At 42.5% G+C, this 21,513-nt stretch overlaps 2 protein-coding genes across 2 annotated transcripts; one reads left to right on the forward strand and one right to left on the reverse strand.

Moving 5' to 3' along the window:
* Positions 1 to 388: 388 nt before the first annotated feature.
* Positions 389 to 1,068, forward strand: LOC120431275 (uncharacterized). Its single transcript, XM_039596411.2, has one exon. The coding sequence runs from the start codon at positions 404 to 406 to the stop codon at positions 1,007 to 1,009; it is 606 nt and encodes a 201-aa protein (XP_039452345.1). The 5' UTR covers positions 389 to 403; the 3' UTR covers positions 1,010 to 1,068.
* Positions 1,069 to 5,235: 4,167 nt separating this feature from the next.
* Positions 5,236 to 20,152, reverse strand: LOC120430692 (protein virilizer). The gene is made up of 4 exons (XM_039595799.2): positions 19,951 to 20,152; positions 15,694 to 19,892; positions 5,959 to 6,782; positions 5,236 to 5,900 (listed from the first exon to the last, which is right to left on the reverse strand). Exons 1-4 carry the CDS (start codon positions 20,008 to 20,010, stop codon positions 5,410 to 5,412), a joined length of 5,574 nt encoding a protein of 1,857 aa, XP_039451733.1. The 5' UTR covers positions 20,011 to 20,152; the 3' UTR covers positions 5,236 to 5,409.
* Between the last annotated feature and the right edge of the window lie 1,361 nt (positions 20,153 to 21,513).

The following is a 21,513-nucleotide window of genomic DNA, read 5'->3' on the forward strand; positions in this document are numbered from 1 at the left end:
GGACTCTAACGCGCTTATAATTCAATCAAAACGGCTCTTTCAGGAAACGTATTATTCAATCAAAGGCCCCTTCTTCGCCAACGACATCAATGGCCTCTGAGTTGCCGAGATTTGCTCTAGTTTGTCCTGTGCTCTCTGGAGATGGCCGCGTTAATTGAAGTCAAGTGTTGTGTGTGGTGTAGAGTATTCATTGATACACGACCGGCGCGCGGAGAAAGTCGATCCCCCTACCTCCTTAAGTTACGGGTTCGTAAGGGGACGGATCAGCCACAACCAGCATTCATAAGTGAGGGTAATCTAATTCCGCCACTCAAAGTGGGATTTGGTTGATGCGCGAGGATCTTTAAGTTAAGAATGTTTTGCTTGGTGGGAATTTTGGTTTTGTTCTACTTTCGAATTTGTAATGCTAAAAAATCCGATCCAAGTTCACAGTGACCAGAAGCTAACACATCAACCGACAAGTGTCAAAAGACTCCACAAAAAAGAAATAATGAGAAGAGGCACCTCTAATGACAATCCTAGCCCCCGACGGCGCTCGAAACGACTGGCCTGCAGACCTAGCGCCACTCCGGAACCGGCACCGAAGCGTCCCCGCAGACGAACCCCCCGCACACCAAATCTAGGCTGGCGCCCCGAAACGTCATCGGCAGCCGAGTCCGACTCGATCATCTTCCTCGGCCGGTTCGAGTCTCCGCCATCAGCTCCTCCGGTCATCCGGGAGGTGCCGGTGGTCCGCAATCCGGTTCGGGAACGCCCAGAAACCTCCACGACCACCGTTCAAGCATCGGTGGCGACGGTTGACGCGTGGACGGCCACTGCGGAGGACGAGTTGGTGGAAATCTTTCGGATTGCGACGGACGAGCCGGAATCGTTCAGCTTGGACAACGCGAGCGACAGAAGCTCGCTGTACTACTCGTGCGAGGAGGATTCGCTGCTGTTTCCGGTTGGTGTCGTGGAACAACCTTTGCTGAATATGGACGAACCGTGCTGCTCGAAATCACTCTTTTGAGATTTTTTCTTTTGTTTGTAATAGTTGCTGTTTTTTTTTTAAATATATTTACGATTTGTTCTCTTTTTGGCTATTTCTCGCCTCACACACCGTTTGAGATTTATAGGTGTCGACGTGGTTTATGGATGGTCCCCAAACAAATGCTGAGTCGAGAAATCATGGGTTGAAATTATTTTTTCTCTGTCTTATTTTCGATTGTCGAGCTAAATATGTCCCCTAAACTACTCTAAAGAGATTTATACTAATATTTACTCAAATATAGCAGAAAAAGTAACTAAAACATTTCAAACACAAAAATGACCAGGAACTGACTCAGCCCGAGACGCAACTGCGCAAATTTGAATCTCTCAACGCCACGCCGATTCGATTTTGTTGTGCAAATCTTCAAGTCGGAATGACCAACAACCTCGTCGAATCTTGAGCCATATTTTATTGTTTTGTGGTCTAATCTGTGTGCGCGGCTTAAAAGCTTCTTCAAGTCGCTCCCCAAAGTTGTGACTCTTGCTCGAGAGAAGTTCGGCGTGATTTGTTTTAATACCCTACTATTTCTTATTATAATTAAGCTTCCCCCGGCGTGGATGAGATATCGCGGGGTGTTGGATAGTGCGAAAGCTTAAACCCATTATGTGATGTGGTGTGGTGTCGCGCGCGCGATAACCTTTTCGTTTTTTTTTTTTTTGCGTTTTTATAACACTGCTGGTTTTACTTTTTGGCGAGGGAAACAGTCATGCGGTTAGTTTTTTTTTAATGGAAAACTTAATTTAATGATGATTATTGCCGTTTTTTTAAATACTTTGGTAATTCCGTCGTGAAACTGTCATTCTTGAACGACGAAATAGCCTACTTTTTTGTACCAAAAAATAACAGAATCGAATCGCGAAACGTTTCAAATAAATGCTGAAAAGTTCTACTTTTCAGCACTTGTTTCGAAATAGTAGTTTGTGCAACAAGTTAAAAAAGAGGATTTTTTCAGCACGAGTCGTACATTTATCCAACGAGGTTCACCGAGTACAACTTTTTTTTTGCATTTCAGAAAAAAAAACATTCATTGAGTGAAATTATAAGTCAGATGTTGATGTATTTTGTCACTGAATCGTTTGAATTAAAAAAATGTTGACCCGGGCAGACGGTAATAACAAAATTCATGCCGTTTCAATAACAAATACAAAAAGCGTTCTGGAATATTCTTGCAAAATCCATTTTTGCATAAGAGTTGAATAACAGTTTATGTTATCATAACACAATTAGTTATTGATCTGATATTGATTGAATGACAAAACAACTTTGGAATAACATTTTTTGTTATGGAAGAATACCGCCAACTGTTATTGGGATGATCGGATTAGTTGTTAAAATAACAAAAAAATATAACAAAGATTTGTTTCAAGAATAACTAAAAATGTTATTATTCTGTTATTACAATAACAATCTAATAACAAAAAAAAATCATAACGACGAAAAACAAATCTTGTTTGAATAACATAAAACGTTATTGGCATAGTATTTTCAAATATCTAATATTATTATTCCCAAGTTATTTCCGTCTGCTCGGGGAAAATTAATACTTTTCGAAACAAAAAAATCTGGGGGCAAAAACATTTTATTTTTTCAACAAACTTTAAAATTTTAATGGAAATTCAAGTGCAATCAGCTGAAATTACATTGAATCGCTTTGAATTAAACATCTTTTGAATTAAAAAAAAAATCTTATCGCAAAAATTTTGTTTTTGTCAAATTTTACATTTTTTTAAACTAGAGTAAAATGCATATTTGCATATTCATTTTTTTTATTTTTCGATTTTAAAAACTGTTGATGTTTGAAATAGGTATGTTAAAAACTCATAGGAATCAATTATATAACAAATTATTTTTATAAAGGCAGATGCATCCTTCTCAATTCATTTTCTGCAGGTTTTTTCCCATTCAATCCCACTTTCAAATTGGTGAAATTTTCCGCACCTAATTTTACAATCTTTCCCGGGCAGACGGTAATAACAAAATTCATGCCATTTCAATAACAAATACTGTTAAAATAACAGAAATTGTTATGTAATCTTCTTGAAAAATCCATTTTTGCATAAGGGTTTTATAACAGTTTATGTTATCATAACAAAATTTGTTATTGGTCTGATATTGAATGAAAGCCAAAACAACTTTGAAATAACATTTTTTGTTATGGAATAATAACTCCAACTGTTATTGGGATGATCGGATTAGTTGTTAAAATAACAAAAAATAATAACAAACATTTGTTCGAAGAATAACTAAAACTGTTATTAGTCTGTTATTACAATAACAATCCAATTACAAAAAAATCATATCGTCGAATAAAAAATCTTGTTATACATAACATAACATGTTATTGGCCTAGTATTTTCAAATAACAAAAAATGTTATTCTCAAGTTATTTCCGTCTGCTCGGGATGGCTTTGAAAATGAAGAAAATTTCTTATTATTATTTATTATTATTTGTTATCAGCAAAACCAAACAAACATTAAAAGCTAAGACATTTTAAACATTTTTTTTGCCTTCCTCACCTCACTGAGGCAAGGCTATAAAATCACTCGAAAAATGAACTTCTTAAATACGACTCCTAGATATACCTTAACGTATACCTATCGACTCAGAATCAAATTCTGAACAAATGTCTGTGGGGATGTGTGTAGACATGATTTTTTTTCCACACGATTATCTCAGAACTGACTGTACTGATTTTGGCCGGATCCGCCTTATTCTGTTCGTTTTGGGGTCCCCTAAGACCCTATTAAATTTTATTCTGTTTAGTGAAGTACTTTCAAAGTTATGCAAAGAAAAAGTTTTTTTGTAGCTACAAAAAGGGTGATTTTTGCATAACCTCAAAGGCCGGGTCTTTTGGCTTTTTCGACTTTTTGACCACGCGGGGGATTGGCAGCCACACCCCCTTGCATGCGTATCGCTCGGTTGCCACATCGCTTAAGCAGTGTCTGCGTCTCTTCTAGAAAAATCTGTATTAATTATGTTGCTGCATCATTTTGTCTCGACAAAGTTTTACACGAACTTTTTACTGAAATATATAACTCATGAGACTTTTCACCTTTATTTTGAAGAGTTGGTAAAAAAAAACAATTGAAAATTTCTGTTCAAGTAAAATCAATAATTACAAAAAAACAAATGAAAAAAAATTTAAAAAAAAATTAAAAAAAAAACTCTTAAATTAATTTGTAAATATAACCTAAAAGATTCTCGTCGTATCGTATCCAATCTAACCTTTCGAAATCATCCTGGAGAATGTTGAGATGATTTGTATTCAGACCAACTGCGTAAAGTTAACCACGAAGATGATTCGTTGACATGGATTTAGTTTGAGCATGAATGTTCAAACAACAATACAGTTCTGAAATAATAAAAAATTAATAAATCAAAAATAAACAAAAAATATTTCAAAAATCTCACAATAATTTAAAAATGCTCAAGATATTAAATTTTGTTTTAAGTTCCTAAATTAAAAAAAACGTTTAGGAAAATCATTGGTCGTTGTTCAAATCTGGAGTTTTGTCAAAGGTTAATAAGCTATTTTGTTTTCTATGCTTATAGGTCCTTTTCAAATAAAATTCTAGACATGTGAAAAACATGGCTCGTAGTTAATATTTTTTATTAAAATTTCAAAGATAAAAATGTTTCAAATCTTGAAACTTTTGAATAAAATTGATAAAAAAAAAAATAAAAAAAAAATCTCAACATTTTTAAAAATTCTACAAATTGTTGAATAGCGAATTATTGAATGTTTATCTAGGTAGTTTTGTAATGATAATGCTTCAGAATGGCTTGATCCCACCAAAATTAAACACAAAATGCATGCAAAACGGTAAATGCTATCACAATAAAACAAAAGAAAACACAAAAAAATCAAGACATTTTTAAAATCGAGAAGATTTCTATTTATTTGCTTTTTTTGCTACCCACGGTGGGCTTGTACTTTTCAGCATTTGTATCGAAAAGCAATTCTTTTCGAAACTTCCACTGCCACTAGGTGAATACGCTCCAAAATTTTGGTTTGCAATCCGTTCCACAAATTAGCATTCGACTCCCTCATCTAAGCTCGATCACGTAACTTCCTGCCCAGCACAGAAGGAAAAGCTTTGTAGAGGAAGAGATTGAGATTTAAATTTCGTCTCTTTTCTTTCGCCAACTGGTTATGTATGTCATTTCTTTTGCGAGTTCTACGAAGAAAAAAAATGGCAAAATCAAATTTTATTGAAGAATCATATTTATTCATAGTGAAATATAGTCAATGTTAGATAAATGCACACACATACGTTAAGCTGGCCGTCACAGCCTCACTCGACATGATTTGCATGTTCACGATCAGATAATGATAGCGTGCAAGCCCGCACAATAATGTCGCAGCACAATCCGTTTATTAAATCGGCCTCGAGTACGGCCTTCCGCCGTACCGGTTGAACCCACGCCCGGACCGGGACCGCACGTGCGGCGCCCCAAAGTGGTTCTGGGAAGATTCCCGGTAGTGGTTGTGTCCACCACCGCCGCCACCACCCCCACCACCAAAGTGATCCCCGGACGGGCCATGCCTAACGTCTCGATCGCGATTCCAACCTCCCCCGCCGCCACCACCACCACCACCACCTCCCCCACCGGAACCCGATCCGCCCGAGCGGCCACGATCCGAGAAGGAGCGGCCACGTCCCCGGCCGCTGCCCCGAATCGTGATAATGTCCCGCGAGAGCTTGTTGTAGCCGGTGGGCCCGGTCGGTTGAGCGCCGCACGTTTCCAGCGCCAGGAAGTCGTCCACGTGGAGCGAGGGAGGGCGGGAGGTGTTTGGTGGGCGCGACCGGAACAGGTCTCCCCGGGTGATGGGGGCACGGGTGAAGCCGCGTCCGCGGAGGGGAGTTGCTGGAATAGGGAACAAATATTAGAGCTGTATTTTAAGGGGGCCATTTCCCAAACTCACCGAAAATCTTCTTCTCCGGCCTCCCGGTGCTGGGTTCCACCTCAACCCGTCTCGTCCGGAAGCACGGCGCCGTGGCCACGCGGTCCCTCGTCGAGTGCGGTGACGCCGACAAATGCAGCAACCGCTTGCAATCCGACGTCAAGTTACAATCCCCGGTCAGGCAACTCTTGGCCAGTTCCTGCAGGTCGCACGGAATCTGCTCCCGCTCCAAATCCTCATCGCAAGGAGAAAAGCTCAACCAATAGCTCGCCTTCAGCTGATCCTCAAACTCTTCACTCACGATAAACACGCTCCTCGAGGCGTACTGCGTCACGATGCCTTCCGCCTGTGGCAACGGTTCCACCACGCCAAAGTCAAACAAACACTCGCCGCCCGTCGATTTCGCCTCCTTCAGCTGATCCAGCAACATCAACAAATTATCCTCCAAATTGTCCACCACCGGCGGAACCAACTGGGCAGCCTCCTCCGGTTCCGCGTCCGGTTTCGGTTCCGGCTTGAAAAACACCAGCAACTCCTTCAACAGCTGGCCACAATCGCCCGGTTCGGACGGGGGCAGCTCCTGGCCCTCCTTCTTGATGACCTTGGGAACGAGCATGGCCCCCAGTTGTTCCGGCGTCAGGCGGATGGTGCGCTTGGGCAGGTTAAATCCGACCAGGGCCGTCTCGTCGATGGTGATGAGCGAGCGCCAGAACTCGGTCAGCAGGATGAACAGCTGGCGGTACGTGTCCGGGGCCTCGCGCGCTTTGTCGGCGAACTTTTGGACGACTGCGAGCATGGCGTCCTTGCGCTTCTCGACGGCGGTCAGCAGGATTGAGAGGGTGATGCTGCGGAGGAGGGAAATGTGTGGAAATTTACTGATTTATTTCAATGTTTATTGATTCATCTTACAGAATGCAAAATTTTCTATGCACATATCACTAAACATAACCTGATTCAACGAATCATATGTGCGCTGAACTTTATATGGTAGGCCTGCCCGTAACATAAGGCATCCTCTACAACTTTGACGAAGATTTTTTTGTAAATTTTACATGTTTTGTAATTTTTTACATTTATTTTTTATTTTTGTCATTTTCATGATTTTTATCATACTAATCATTTCGGTAATTTTGGAGGTGATGTTTGGGGATTGGTCGGATCGGGTCGGTCGTGAAGAGGCTCCGCGGCAAATTGTGAAAATAAGTGTGAATAATCGCTCATTGGTTTTGTAATCGGTAGTAAATGATAGTTTTTGAAGTTTTGAGTCGGAATATTATGGAGTTCAGCCGGAATATCGAAAATTAGAATCAAATATTCGCTTTTGAATTCGTCAAATCATGGAAGGAATCTTTGTTTTGTTTTTGCTCTTGTAGTCTTCGCTTGTGTTTTTCAGTTTCACTTTGTCCCTTAGAAACGTCACGTGGTTTGAATTGAAGCTTTTTGTAAAGCTTTTTCGGTGTCGCTGTCGGTGGGGAATACACGAAGGAAGAGTGAGAGTGACGGAAGATGCGCTAGTGGCGTTTACATCGTTTACATGGGATAGCGCATGAAAGAAAAGAGAAAAGAAAATCAGCTGCTGTCATCCCAAGAAGAAAGCACGCGTGCGAATGAAGTGCCGCCCGCAGTGGAATAATCAATGTGTGACCCGATCAGAAAAGTAAATGCGTTCAAAAGCTCTCTGGATTTTAGTGTTTGAAAATCGGCCGAGCAAAATCCAATCGGAATATGCATGAATGCGTTAAGAGTTATGCTGGATATATCTACTTATTTAAAAATGTATTTGGAAGGATTTGATTTAAATGTTTTGTGTAAAATACGTTGAATTCAAGAGTTAGTTTTTTTAGATTTATTTATTATTTATGGCTGGATTGGTGTTTGTGAGGCCTACTACGAGCCGATCAGGTGAGCTCGTTTTATGTCGAGCTTGGGTTTGTGAGTGTCTAGGGGGAGCGGAAAGAAAGGGTGTGTTTCGGAGAAGAAATTGTTGTGAAATTTACGAAAATCGTTTGATTGTGTTGGTGCTTTCTAATAGAAACGGTTGGTGTAGACCGGAAGGTGGACACACGGACGTCATAGGCAGCGGGCCCGACGACAAATGGATTTGTTCAACGCTGCCGTCGTCTGGGCGGTGCGGTTGGGTTGCACCCAATATTGATGTTGCAGTAGCAGATGCGGAAAAGCGAGCTGTTGCCAGCCTGTAATACATGGGTGAGCTCGTTTCTTGATGACGTCTTAAGAATGTGTGAGTGTGCGTGTAGAAGAATGGATGATGAGTGTGTGTGAGTGCCAACTGCGAGTGAGTACTGTTTGGACAAGTGAGTGTCACTCACTGAGTGGCATGCTATGCTTTAACAGTAGTCACACTTGTCCGTAATTATTGTCCTTGAAATTCAGCCCAATTTTGGGTACTTAGCTATTTTGGAAGTTTGATTATGATAAAAATCTATGTCTAAAATCTAATGGTTCAGGCTAGAATAGCGTATTGGTTTATGTGTGTTTGAGAGCGTGGTTGAGTTTATTGTTTCCTTTTTTCAGCTCAATAAATATTTAAAGCCGCGTAAAATTAAAAAAATCGGTCGATAAAATAAATTTTCCTTTTGAATATTTTCGTCGTTTCATAATTTATTATTACCCTAAGTATACGCGTTTTTGATCGTTTAGTTAGTTTAGTTGCAATTCTATTTTTTCCATTATCGTTGTATCGCTGTTAAGATTCGATTTTGTATAGCGGGACCTCGCGGTTACTTTGCATTGTGTTTTTTGAAGCCTTTTATTTGATATTTTATTTTTCATAAGTCCTTCTTTAATCATCGTTGATCGGAAGGCACGCCGCCGGTTTAGATCGTTTAAGTTATTGTTTTAATTTCATAACAATCGTTTACGCGGTGTCCTGTTTTCTTTGCGTTCGGTAACTAAATTGTTCAAATAGTATGAAGATACTGATAAGTCCATCCCACAGCATTACTGCTCGGTTGGCACGCGTTCGATTATAAAAAAAAAAACTTTTTTAAATAATTAATTATGTATCTTTCCGCAGCCGGCTGCCTAAGATTTTTTAAATTTCAACCGATAAACAAATTGCTTATGGTCGCATCACCTACCACAGTGAATCCTGACCTTATACCCATCTTACTAACCCCTCAAAACTCATGTGATACTTTGTCGGAGACGCAGTCGATTTGGCGGTCCCATCACTCAAGTATCGGACTAACATTCCCATCCACTTCCCCGTGTCTTACCACTGGTCGTGGCCGGCGTCGGTATTGATCAGCACGATAGGGACCTTTGAAAATTGCGAAGGGGTGATGATTGGTTCCTACTTTTCATCTGTGGTCCACGGAGCAATGTTTGGGGGTCCTGGTCAATAACGAAGTAGCAGCTACGGGTAGACACCAATGCTATGCTATGCTATGCTACTAATCATTTCGGTAATTTTGTCATTATGTCATTTCGGCCATTTTCGATTTTTTAGTCATTTTGATCCTTTTGTTCATTTCGGTCATTTTGCTAATGGTCATTTTAGTCATTTTGATCATTTCGGTCTTTTTGGTCATTTAGGTCATTTTGATCATTTTGGGTTTTTCGGCCATTTTGGTCTTTTCGGTCTTTTTGGTCGTCTGGTCATTTAGGTCAATTGGTCATTTTTACCATTTTGGTCTATTCGGTTATTTTGACCATTTTGGTTATTTTGACCATTTTGACCATTTTGGTTATTTTGGTCATTTTGGTCATTTAGGTCATTTTGGTTATTTTGACCATTTTAGTGATTTTGGTCATTTTAGTCATTTTGATCATTTCCGTCATTTCGGTCATTTTGGTCATTTCGGTCATTTTGGTCATTTCGGTCATTTTGGTCTTTTCGGCCATTTTGACCATTTTGGTCATTTTAATCATTTTGATAATTTCGGTCATTTCGACCATTTTGGTTATTTTGACCATTTGGTCATCTGGTCATTAAGGTCATTTTGATCATGTTTGTGATTTTGGTCATTTTAGACATTTTGATCATTTCGGTCATTTAGGTCGTTTCAGTCTTTATGGTCATTGAGGTCATTTCGGTCATGTTAACCGTTTTGGTCATTTTGAACATTTTTGTCATTTTAGTCATTTTGATAATTTCGGTCATTTTGGTCATTTTGACCATTTCGGTCTTTTAGGCCATTTTGGTCATTTTGAACATTTTGGTAATTTTAGTGATTTTGGCCATTTTGGTCATTTTGGTCTTTTCGGTCTTTTCGGTCATTTTAGTGATTTTGGTCATTTTAGTCTTTTTGGTCATTTTGGTCTTTTCGGTATTTTTGGTCATTTTGGTCATTTCGGTCATTTTGGTCTTTTCGGCCATTTTGACCATTTTGGTCATTTTAATCATTTTGATAATTTCGGTCATTTCGACCATTTTGGTTATTTTGACCATTTGGTCATCTGGTCATTAAGGTCATTTTGATCATGTTTGTGATTTTGGTCATTTTAGACATTTTGATCATTTCGGTCATTTAGGTCGTTTCAGTCTTTATGGTCATTGAGGTCATTTCGGTCATGTTAACCGTTTTGGTCATTTTGAACATTTTTGTCATTTTAGTCATTTTGATAATTTCGGTCATTTTGGTCATTTTGACCATTTTAATTATTTTGACCATTTTGGTCATTTTGATCGTTTCGGTCATGTTAACCATTTTGGCCATTTTGACCATTTTTGTCATTTCGATAATTTCGGCCATTTTGGTCATTTTGGTCATTTTAGTGATTTTGGCCATTTTGGTCATTTTGGTCTTTTCGGTCATTTCGGTCATTTTAGTGATTTTGGTCATTTTAGTCTTTTTGGTCATTTTGGTCTTTTCGGTATTTTTGGTCATTTCGGTCATTTTGGTCATTTCGACCATTTTGGTCATTTTGATCATTTCGGTCATGTTAACCATTTTGGTCATTTCGATAATTTCGGACTTTTTGACCATTTTGGTCTTTTTGACCATTTTGGTCATTTTGAACATTTTGGTCATTTTAGTCATTTTGGTCACTTTGACCATTTTGGTCATTTTGGTCTTTTCGGTAATTTCGGTCATTTTGGTCTTTTCGGTCATTGTGGTCATTTCGACCATTTTTGTTATTTTAGTGATTTGATTATTTTGGTTATTTTGACCTTTGGTCATTTTGATCATTTCGGTCTTTTTGGTTATTTTGACCATTTTGGTCTTTTTGACCATTTTGGTCATTTCGGTCATTTTGGTCATTTTGGTCTTTTCGACCATTTTGGTCATTTAGGTCATTTTGGACATTTTCACCATTTTAGTGATTTTGGTCATTTTGATCATTTCGGTCATTTCGGTAATTTCGGTCATTTTGGTCATTTCGGTCATTTTGGTCATTTTGGTCTTTTCGGTCATTTTGACCATTTTGGTCATTTTAATCATTTTGAGAATTTCGGTCATTTTGGCCATTTTGGTCATTTTGGTCTTTTCGGTAATTTCGGTCATTTTAGTGATTTTGGTCATTTTAGTCATTTTGGTCATTTTGGTCTTTTCGGTCTTTTTGGTCATTTTGGTCTTTTCGGTCTTTTTGGTCATTTCGGTCATTGTGGTCATTTCGACCATTTTGGTCATTTTAGTGATTTCGATCATTTTGATTATTTTGGTCATTTTGATCATTTCGGTCTTTTTGGTTATTTTGACCATTTTGGTCTTTTTGACCATTTTGGTCATTTCGGTCATTTTGGTCATTTTGGTCTTTTCGACCATTTTGATCATTTCGGTCATTTCGGTCATTTTGGTCATTTCGGTCATTTTGGTCATTTTGGTCTTTTCGGCTATTTTGACCATTTTGGCCATTTTGAACATTTTGATCATTTCGGTCATTTCGGTCATTTTAGTCATTTTGATCATTTCGGTCATTTAGGTCATTTTGGTCATTTTGGTCTTTTCGGTCTTTTTGGTCATTTTGGTCATTTAGGTCATGGTTATTTTGACCATTTTAGTTATTTTGGTCATTTTAGTCATTTTGATCATTTTGGTCATTTTGACCATTTTAATTATTTTGACCATTTTGGTCATTTTAGTCATTTCGATAATTTCGGTCATTTTGGTCATTTTGACCATTTTAGTCTTTTTCACTATTTTGGACCATTTTGGCCATTTTGAACATTTTGATCATTTTAGTGATTTTGGTCATTTTGGTCACTTTGACAATTTTGGTCATTTTGGTCTTTTCGGTCATTTCGGTCCTTTTAGTGATTTTGGTCTTTTTGGTAATTTCGATCATTTGGTCTTTTCGGTCTTTTTGGTCATTTCGGTCATTTAAACCATTTTGGTCATTTTAGTGATTTCGGTCATTTTGACTATTTTGGTCTTTGACTGTGTCATTTTTTGTCATTTTGACCATTTTGGCCATTTTTGTGAATTTCTGTTTTTTTGTATACATATTTGTCATTTGACCTTTTTTTAATTATTGCCATTTTTGCTATTTTTGTAATGATTTGCATTGTTGTATTTTTTATTTTGTGCATTTTCATGATATGTTCGTTTTTTTTACTTTTTGTTTATTTTTTTGGCATTTTAGCTTTTTTTATTTTTAATATACTTGTCATTTTTGTAATTTTTTTATTTTTTATATTTGTCATTTTTGTTATTTTAGAAATTATGAATGATAAATTTTAATCGTTTTTGTCGTTCGGCGTATTACTTTTGCAATGATTTTTTTGTTTGTAATTTTTGTAATATTTATATTTTTTTACTTTGAAAAGATTTTCTTTTACAACCAATTTTAAGTTTTCGACACAGCTGAAAGGATTCTCGAAAACTCTGTACATGCAGTACAGAACTGTTTTTTTTATATATATATTTCTGTTTTCTTGAAATTTTTTGAAACTCAAGAGTTTTTGCAATTTTAGATTTAAAAAAATATAATAAGTGAGATTACCTATTTTTATTTATTTATTTTTTTTTTTATTTTTTTTATTTTTTTTTTTTTTTTTTTTTATTTTTTTTTTTTTTTTTTTTTTTTTTTTTTTTTTTTTTTTTTTTTTTTTTTTGGAGGGTGGTCCAGCCGCACATCGTTGATGTTGAAAGAATCTGATCTGCCAATGAATTAGTACACTTCGACCAAATAAACACTGACGCTGTATGGATCTGACTCTAGAATAAATGCACAGTTGTGTGTTATTCATAAGTCCATTTTATTCAATTATTCATTTAAGTCCAAATATTCATTTGCTAACTACTTTGGATTGAAAATCTCAATTTTAATCTAAAATCCTCTAAACTTAATGTTCAAAACTAAACGTTCCTTTAACTGTTGCAGTACTACTTCTATAAAAAAAAACAATAAAAATTTGTTAACTAATGTACAAATAGGATAGAAATCGCGATTTTAAAAAGAAATGATCATTTACGTCAGAAGATCCGTAGTTCCTCGATTCGCAACAATGGTCAATACAACCATAATCCGAAAACCGTTAGTTCAACAGATCAACGAATTTTGTCCGATATCATTACATTATTGATTGATCGAGACTCTATGGACAATTTGACATAAAAGAATGCCTAGTATTCTACATCTATCAAAGTTTATTGACAGCATTACTCTAACTTAACAATTGCAACTAAATTTATCATCAAATAGATTTGGAAAAGATACTGATTTATTTTAAATGCTAGTGCTAAGCAACAAATCAATTGTACTATCCTGAAGTCCCACCTAAATCCCACATTGTGATAGTGAAAAAGTCACAGAAGCAGCGGTGTCTTGTGCAATTGTGATATTTTCACTATCGGAGAACTACCTAGTTCACGAAGACAGCTTATCGGTCAGCGCTTAAGCCCTGGGTCTGCGCCAAAGCGAGTTCTCGTAGCATGAAGTGGTGTCCATAGTGCTTATAAAAAAGAATGTATACCCAAATTTTAACTAATGCACTAGGATCAAATCATGCCCCTTGACTTTACAAGGCCCAGGGATAATTAGTGAGATTACCTATTAAAAATAAAAAAAAAATATTTTCTTAAAAAAGAACAGATTTTTTGATTTCACAAAAAAAAATGTTATTTTTTTAATTTGTTAAACGTGAAAATTTTGGATTTTTTGAAATTTTGATCGTGTTTTTTTCAATGAAATTTTGTTTTTATAGAATATTTAAAAAAAAGAGATTTTTTTTTTCATAACTTTACTTCCTTATTTATATTTTTTTACCGAGTAAAGCATTAAGTTTGACATGGAATTTTTCATTTGCAGGTTTAATATTAACTTTTTGAAGCTTTTTTTTTTAATTTCGATTTCTTTTCAAATTTTTGCCTTTGGTTTTTGATGTTTTGGAATAAATCGATTTTTTTTTTATTCATAACTTATTTTTATTAGGTCCTTTTAGGTGCTACGACCAGGTTGGGACCGAGGATCGGTTTAAAATCTAATATATAATAAAAGTAAAATCCATACTTGGAGATCATGTAACTACCGAGGGTTACTTGGTCCAAGCGGGTCTTGCAGGTCTTGAACCTGCCGATGTATTCGGAGAAAATACCCCACAGCTCAGCCGAACTGTAGAGCACCTCCCCGGCTTCCTTCTCCGTGGCTCCACCGTCTCGGGAGCTACCTTGGCTGCTTCCTGCGGGTCGTGGGCGATCCTTCGATTCTCCATATTGAACTCCGCCGGCGTAAACGCCAGAACTGCTGGACTCTGCTTCTCCGCCTTCTTTGCCGGCGGTGTTGGTTTCGACGCCTGCTGGCGCCTCCGGATGAAGTCCGCACGCTTGGGGCAGCTGCGGTCCGTGGCTTCGTGGGCTCCAGAGCAGTTGGCACACCGCTTCGGCTCGGCTTCTTGGTCTTGTGGGGACCCCCACAGTTGTTGCACCTCCCCTTGAGGTGGCAGTTTCTGGTCCAATGGCAAAGCTGCAAACAGTTCCTGCACTGGGTCGCGTTCGGCCGCTTGTTCCGGTAGGCCTCCCACCGGATGATAGTGCTTGTCACAACTTTCATTGCAGAGAGCTTCTTCAGATTGGTGTATCCCTTGGGGAAGACCATAATGTACGGAGTTTCGTCCACGGTGGACTTTTCCAGCTTGAGATCCCTCTTCAGCAGGTACTTGACCTCATCCGGTTTCAGTTCATCAGGCAAACCACGAAGAACCACCCGATGATTTCGTTCGCTCCGTCGTTCGTGGGTGTAGAATTCCACAGCTCTTGCAACTTGTCAAAATCTTTGACAGAGAAGCAGGTCACCTTGGTTCCAAATCGGGTTAGTTTGTAAATCGGGTTGAAACCAAATTTACAACTTTCCACTATTGCCACGAGCTTGTAAAAATCCGTGGTGCTCTTCACCACCAAAGGTGGTTGCTTTTGTTTACCTGCCGACTGGCCGGCTGGCATTGTTGTTGTTTTTGTTTTCCGCTAGCGGGCTGAACTTGTTGTTATTGAGCACATTCTGCTCCACTTTTCCTTCTCCGACGACAGCTCCGGTGATCTCAGGGGTCTTCTTCCGCTTCCGATTTCCGGGGATGAGTTGGAAATCATCCGTCTCGGAGGTCTCTTCCACCTCCATCCGTCAAACAACTCGAGACACGATGCCTTTAGCGCGCACGTCCAGCTTTTGTTCTTGAACATCGCTAAATCTGAATCAATTTCGCTAAGATTTTCAACGTTTGGCTCAAATTTCGTCTATTTGCCCATTTTTGCTAACAGAGCAAAAGAGATAGACTGTTTGTTTACAAACGCAGATTCGCCCTATCGAATTGTTACTTTTGGCAGAAAAAAGGCTCAAGCTCAAATCAATACTCACTCATGCTCGGTCAGCAGCAGCATGGTCCGCACCGCCGCCACCAGCACCCCCATGCCGACCTCCTCGCTGGCAATGTTCTCCACAATCGTGCCGCAGCAGCTCTCGATGATCTCCTTGGGTGGGAGCGAGCACGCCAGCTGCATCATCGGCGAAATGTTCGCAAACACCATCGAAAACTCCGAATCCAGCAGGTTCTGGAACACGATGTAGATGTTCTCCTGGGTTTGCTGGTGCGCTGGGGTTTGGCCCGGGTTCAGCAGGATGTTGGTCATCAGGTCCATGATGCGGCCGGACAGGATCGAGAGGACGGAGATTTTGACGGACGCGTGGCACACGAGACTGCCGAGGAAGGAGAAGAGCCGGGCGTGGGCGGTGGTGGCGAGTCCTTTGAGGGGTTTCTGGTCGTCGGGTGGGGCGTTTGGGAGGAGGGGTTCCTGGATGGTTAGGTCGGTGATGGCTTTCGAGATGAGGAGGGTCATGTTGGGGGCGAGGTCTGACAGTTGGAGACAGACGCGGCTGAAGATGACGAGGAGGGGGGTGTAGCTGGAGGGGCAGATGGTTTGGATCATTTCGGTGATGGCGGGGGATTGTGGATGGAGGTGGGCGGACCAGAGTTGGCGTTCGTTGATGAGTTTGCTGATTTCGGTTGGGGTGAGTTCTTGGCGGCACTGGATGGGGAGGGGGAGGGGTAGGAGTTCGGAGAAGACGAGGAGTCCGGGGATGAAGTAGTTGGGGCCGTAGAGGATGAACTTGATGAGTTCGCCGACCATTTGGGTCCAGAGGCTTTTGTGGATGTTGTTGGTGTCGAGGCCGTCCATTGGGGTGGGTTGGGTGAAGGTGAGCAGGATCTTGATGATGTCCTTTTGGACTTCGCGGGCGTCGTTGATGGCGGCGGCGTTGACGGGGACGCTCTGCATGAGGGCGTAGGTGCGGAGCAGGGGTTCGATCACGGTCAGGTCCTTGAACTCGGTGTTGCGGCACTCGATCAGGTAGGTCATGATTTTGCGGAGGATTTGGACGAGTGGGGTCAGGATTTGGGTTAGGAGGACGCCCTGCATGCTGGCCAGGCTGGAGGCGTGCAGCGCCGGTTGGTCAAAGTACGTGTTGAGCTTCTCCAGGATGGAAATGAGGAGGGTCTTCCCGTCGGCTGAGTAAAACTGCAGAATCGTGTACTTGTACTTGAGCTCGACGTGGCTCGGGTTGGCACCGACGATTCCGTCGTGCTCGGGGATCCCCAGGAAGCGCAGCAATCGCAGCGACATGATCAGATCGCCCGGGAAGGTCGTGATGAACTCCAGACTGCGCTTCATCAGCTCCACCAGCGGGTTGATGTCCTCGTACGTAAACAGCTCGTGGATCTCCAGCGGTTTCAGGTAAACCGCCATCTCCTGCAGCATCGCACTAACCGACGACTCGAACTGCTCGTGAGTCTTGACCAGGTTGAGCAGCTTCTCGCCGTGCTGCACCAGATATCCGACGTGCTCGCAGTGACGAACGGCGCAATCAACCAAGTCAACGCTGTAGCTCAGCACCGGCGACTTGTGCTTCATCCCAGGTGAACCCTCCTTCGCGAGTGCGCGCTTCTCGCCGTCAATCAACTCCAAGAACAACTTCATGTTCTGCTCCATGCAAATCACCTCGACGACGTACCGCTTGCCGAAGCTGCAGGCCAGCTGGAACAGCGCTTGGAGCGATTCTACCTGGCGGTCGACGTCCTCGCGGGTTTGCCCGATCGCGTCAATGTAGTACAGCGTTTGCAGCTTGTAGGCCATCTCGAGGCCGAGCAGCTGACCGCGGGTCAGGTCGTGCAGGAAGTCTTCGTCGGCGCTCGAGGAGGGGCAGTGCTGGAACAGGATCTTGAGCAGGACGTTCACGGCGTCGACGTTCTCCATGAGGTAGTCGAGCTTTTGGTGGTTTTTGAGGAGGGCGGAGAGAAGGTCGTAGACGGCACCGATGAGGGAGGAGGAGGGGAGTTTCATTTCGAGGAGGAAGATGATCGTTTCGAGCAGGTGGTGGATGTTGAAGAAGGCGACGAAGCTGCGGTTCGCGGTGACGGAGGAGCGGATGTCCTTGTGGATCTCGAACTTGGAGGAGACTGGGAGGAAGCGCTTGGGTTGGCTGTACGCGATCGCGTCCCAGGTGATGGCCTTGGTTAGTTCGGCGAAGCAGTTCTCCAGGACGGAGAGCTGGGCGGGGTCCGGTTTGAAGGCGGGGTCGTTGCGGGTCGCGTACACGTCCGATACGGTGCTGCGCACCAGATCCAGGTTCTCGTACAGGTTGATCTTCTTTAATAGTGATTTGAGCGCGAAGCTGATCCTCGTCGAGGGGTTTTCCTGGATCAGATCTAGCAGAATCTGGTAGCCGTTGTACTCCGGGCTGAGGAAGTAGTCCAAGCCGCGCTTCGTGTCCAAACAGGCGCAGATCGATCGGATGATCATCAGCTTGATCGACAGCGCCATGTAGCTCTGCGAGTACAAGCCAAGAAGCTTGTCGAAGATGTTGAAGTCCTCCTGCTCCAGAACGACCTTGATGAACGCGTCCGTTGCTCCGAGCAACTCAATCAATCGAATCCCTGCCTTCATGTGGCGCAGCTTGTACGCCGGCTGAGGGTGCGTCATAGCTCGATCAACGTCAAGTCCCAACTTGATACAGTTCAGCATGATCTCCACGCCCTCACTCTTCCCCGCGATCCAATCCTCCAGAGTCCGCTCGAACTTCACCCTCTGCGGAGTCTCACTGAAGATCTGGTTCAACAGCAGTACAATCTGCTCCGTATAATCGACGAACCCCTCCTTGAAGTCTCCACTCTCAGCTCCAAACTCCAGCGTCGTCTTCTTGTTATACCGATTGTTCTTCAACACAATCTCCAACTGACGAACCGCGTTCGTCTCGTCACCGCCCTTCTCCACTCCCAACTCAAACTTCTTCAGCACCGCTGCAAACGGATTGAATCCCTTGCCGTAATCCTCCCCTCCGGCAGCACCTCCTCCACCCATCTCGTACTCCACGTCATAGTCAAAGTCCTCAACGATCTCTTCGTCGCTCAAAATGGCCTCAAACAGTTCCGTTGGCGGAGCCAACCCCTCTTCCTCGACCCCTCCAACACCAGGCGGCGTAGCCGCCGACACCGAAGTGGTTTTGATTCTCGGAGGCTTATCCCCGTACTTGCCGTGACCTCCCCTCCGGAAGTCATCCTCGTCGTAATCGTCGTGCGGATCCGGCGAGCGGGGACGCCGCGGCGAATCCAGCGGCGAACGCGGACGCCGCCCCGACCGGTCATCCCGTGTCGTTCCGCGATCATCCGTCGATCCCCTCCGCACACCACCCCGATCGTACGAGCTGCTCCGAATCCGCCGCGACGACGATCCCCGATGCGGACTGCGCGACCACTCGCGCTTCTGGCCACCGACAGGTGGCGCCGCACCGCCCTGATAGTCCTTGCACAAGCTCGGCGATCGCGAGTACTCGTGCGAGCGACCCCTCGCACCCCTCGGCTCGTAGTGGCGTTCCGTCGAGCGGGAAACCCGCTTCTTCCCCCCCGCCCCTTCACACTCCACGACGACGTGCTTCGGCGAGGAAGGTTCCGCCGGGCAGACGACCGCCGTCGCGTGCAACGCTCTCCGAGCGTACGGACGCGGATCCTTCGGAATATCCTCGCCCCCATCCGCCGGCTCCGGGTACTCCTTCTGGACAAACACCTCGGTCGCAACCACCACCGCAGGTGGTTCCTCCGGCCACTCCTGCCCAACCCCACCCGGTTCCGCAATCGGTCCATCCACCGCCGGCACCACCTCCACCGGCGCCACCTCCGGCTGCGGAGTCGTCTCCCGCGGCGACACAATCGGCTCGGCAATGTTCGCCGTCAAGATCCCATAAACCGCCAACGTAATCGTCGTGTAGAATCCCTTCAGCACCAGCCCGTCCGTCGGAATGCGGCGCGCGCCATCGTCCGGCTTGCCGCACTCCAGGTGGATACAGTTGTTCTGGTTGTACTCAAAGTCCCCCAGACACTCGAACGTCGGCGCCCCCGGCTTCCCCAGGTCGTTCACGAACAGCTCGATTTTGAACAGCGACGGATTGGTCGCCCCGAGCCGCACGCCGCCCGGAAAGTCCGCCTGGACGCGCGCGCCCAGCGGGATGATGCGCACCTCGGTGATGTAGACCGGCTTCGGAAACTGCACCAGATCCAGGTTCAACTTCTGCGGAAGGAAACAATTTAGTCCCGGCCGGGAAGAATAAGAAGACCGAAAAACTCACCTCGTAGGTGTCGTGCGAAAAGGTGTCGAAAAACAGCAGTTCCGGCGTTTCTTCGTCCATCTTTCACGCTTCGCTTGTGCTTTGTCACTTAATTGAACTTTTGATGTACTTTTTACAACAAATTTTACACTTTTAGTTAGATTAAACTTGAAATTAAATTTTAGAGCCACGCACCACGACTGCAAAAACAAAATGCCGCTACTTTTTTTTAAGATTCTTAATCTGTCAAGAGAATGGCTGCGTACTTTGCGCTTTGACGGAACGCGCGATGTAAACAATCAAGGTTTCGGAAAGGAAAGGTGAGCGCTAAAGCAAAATGACTTCTTGTTGCACGGTAAAAGGAGTCACTCACTTTTAGGCTAAAGCATGCTACATTTCTGGAGTTTTTTTTTTTTTTTTTTTTGAAAAGGACCAATCTCGGGACCAATAAACCAAATTTCCAGTTCTTGCTTTTTGAGCATTTTTGGGTGTTTTTGAAACCGCCTTGAGTAAGGGGTATTAAAAAACACCCAAAATGCAAAAACTGGAAATTTGGTTTATTGGACCTTTTCAAAAAAAAAACTCCAGATTTAAGAAACAATGTTTGAGTATTTATTTTTCTGTCCCGCCCGTGAGGATCAATCGGACCCACCGCTAGGGTAGCAAATTTGCCACCAAAACAAGCCCACCGCGGGGTTTAATCATTTTTTGCTCTCGTTTACCTTCAAAATCAATAATTATGTGTTGTATGCCTAGAAATGCTAAAAGTTTATTTCATTTTTCAAAAATGTCGAAAGTTCAACCATTTGCTACTCGATTTGATACCCAGCAAATTTGCTCTCGAGTTTGCCCCCGAGTCTCCCACCGCGCGTAGCAAGAGCGAGTTGTGGCGCTATAACCACGGCAAATAGTGTCCAGGGCATTCGTGGAAATACAGTGTCCCATCCCAGAGGGTCCTGGAGTACCAAACCTTCTTAGCATGGTGCTCCCAACGAATACATCAAAAAATCTCGGAGCGTATGGTGGTGTGTCCCCACACTTCTTCCTCCCCTGTCGATTCAGAATTGTGTTGTTGTTCGAACACTCCGTGCTCAAACTCAACCCAATTACGAGTCATCTCTGCGATACGGCTTTACGCAGTAGGCCTGGCCACTTTAACGCTCGTGATGTTTCAATGCATTCTAATGCAATGACGCTCTACAAATGTTGATTAATGACAGGAAGAGTGCTAGGCGTCATCTCATCTAAGGCACTCTCCAGGATCCCTTCGAAAGATTGGCTGCGCTTAGGGTCTGATTAGATTAGATTATTAGCAAAGCAGGTATCAAATTTGATCTCAAGTTCATCTGTAGAAGAAAAATATGTGTCGGGTACTCATTTTCTGATACCCGACAAGTACCGGCAAGCCGGGGGGCAAAGTTTTGAATGCGTGTTTCGGAGATTTTTGTATGTCTGCTCTTGTGTATGATTCAAAAATTCAAAAATTCGAAAATTCAAAAAGTAAAAAATTCAAAAAAAAATTCAAAAAAATATCAAAGTTCAAAAATAAAATTAAAAAATGCGTTAAAATAGCTTAATTTTTTC

Source organism: Culex pipiens, chromosome 1 (assembly GCF_016801865.2).
Source record: "Culex pipiens pallens isolate TS chromosome 1, TS_CPP_V2, whole genome shotgun sequence".
Lineage (NCBI taxonomy): Eukaryota > Metazoa > Arthropoda > Insecta > Diptera > Culicidae > Culex > Culex pipiens.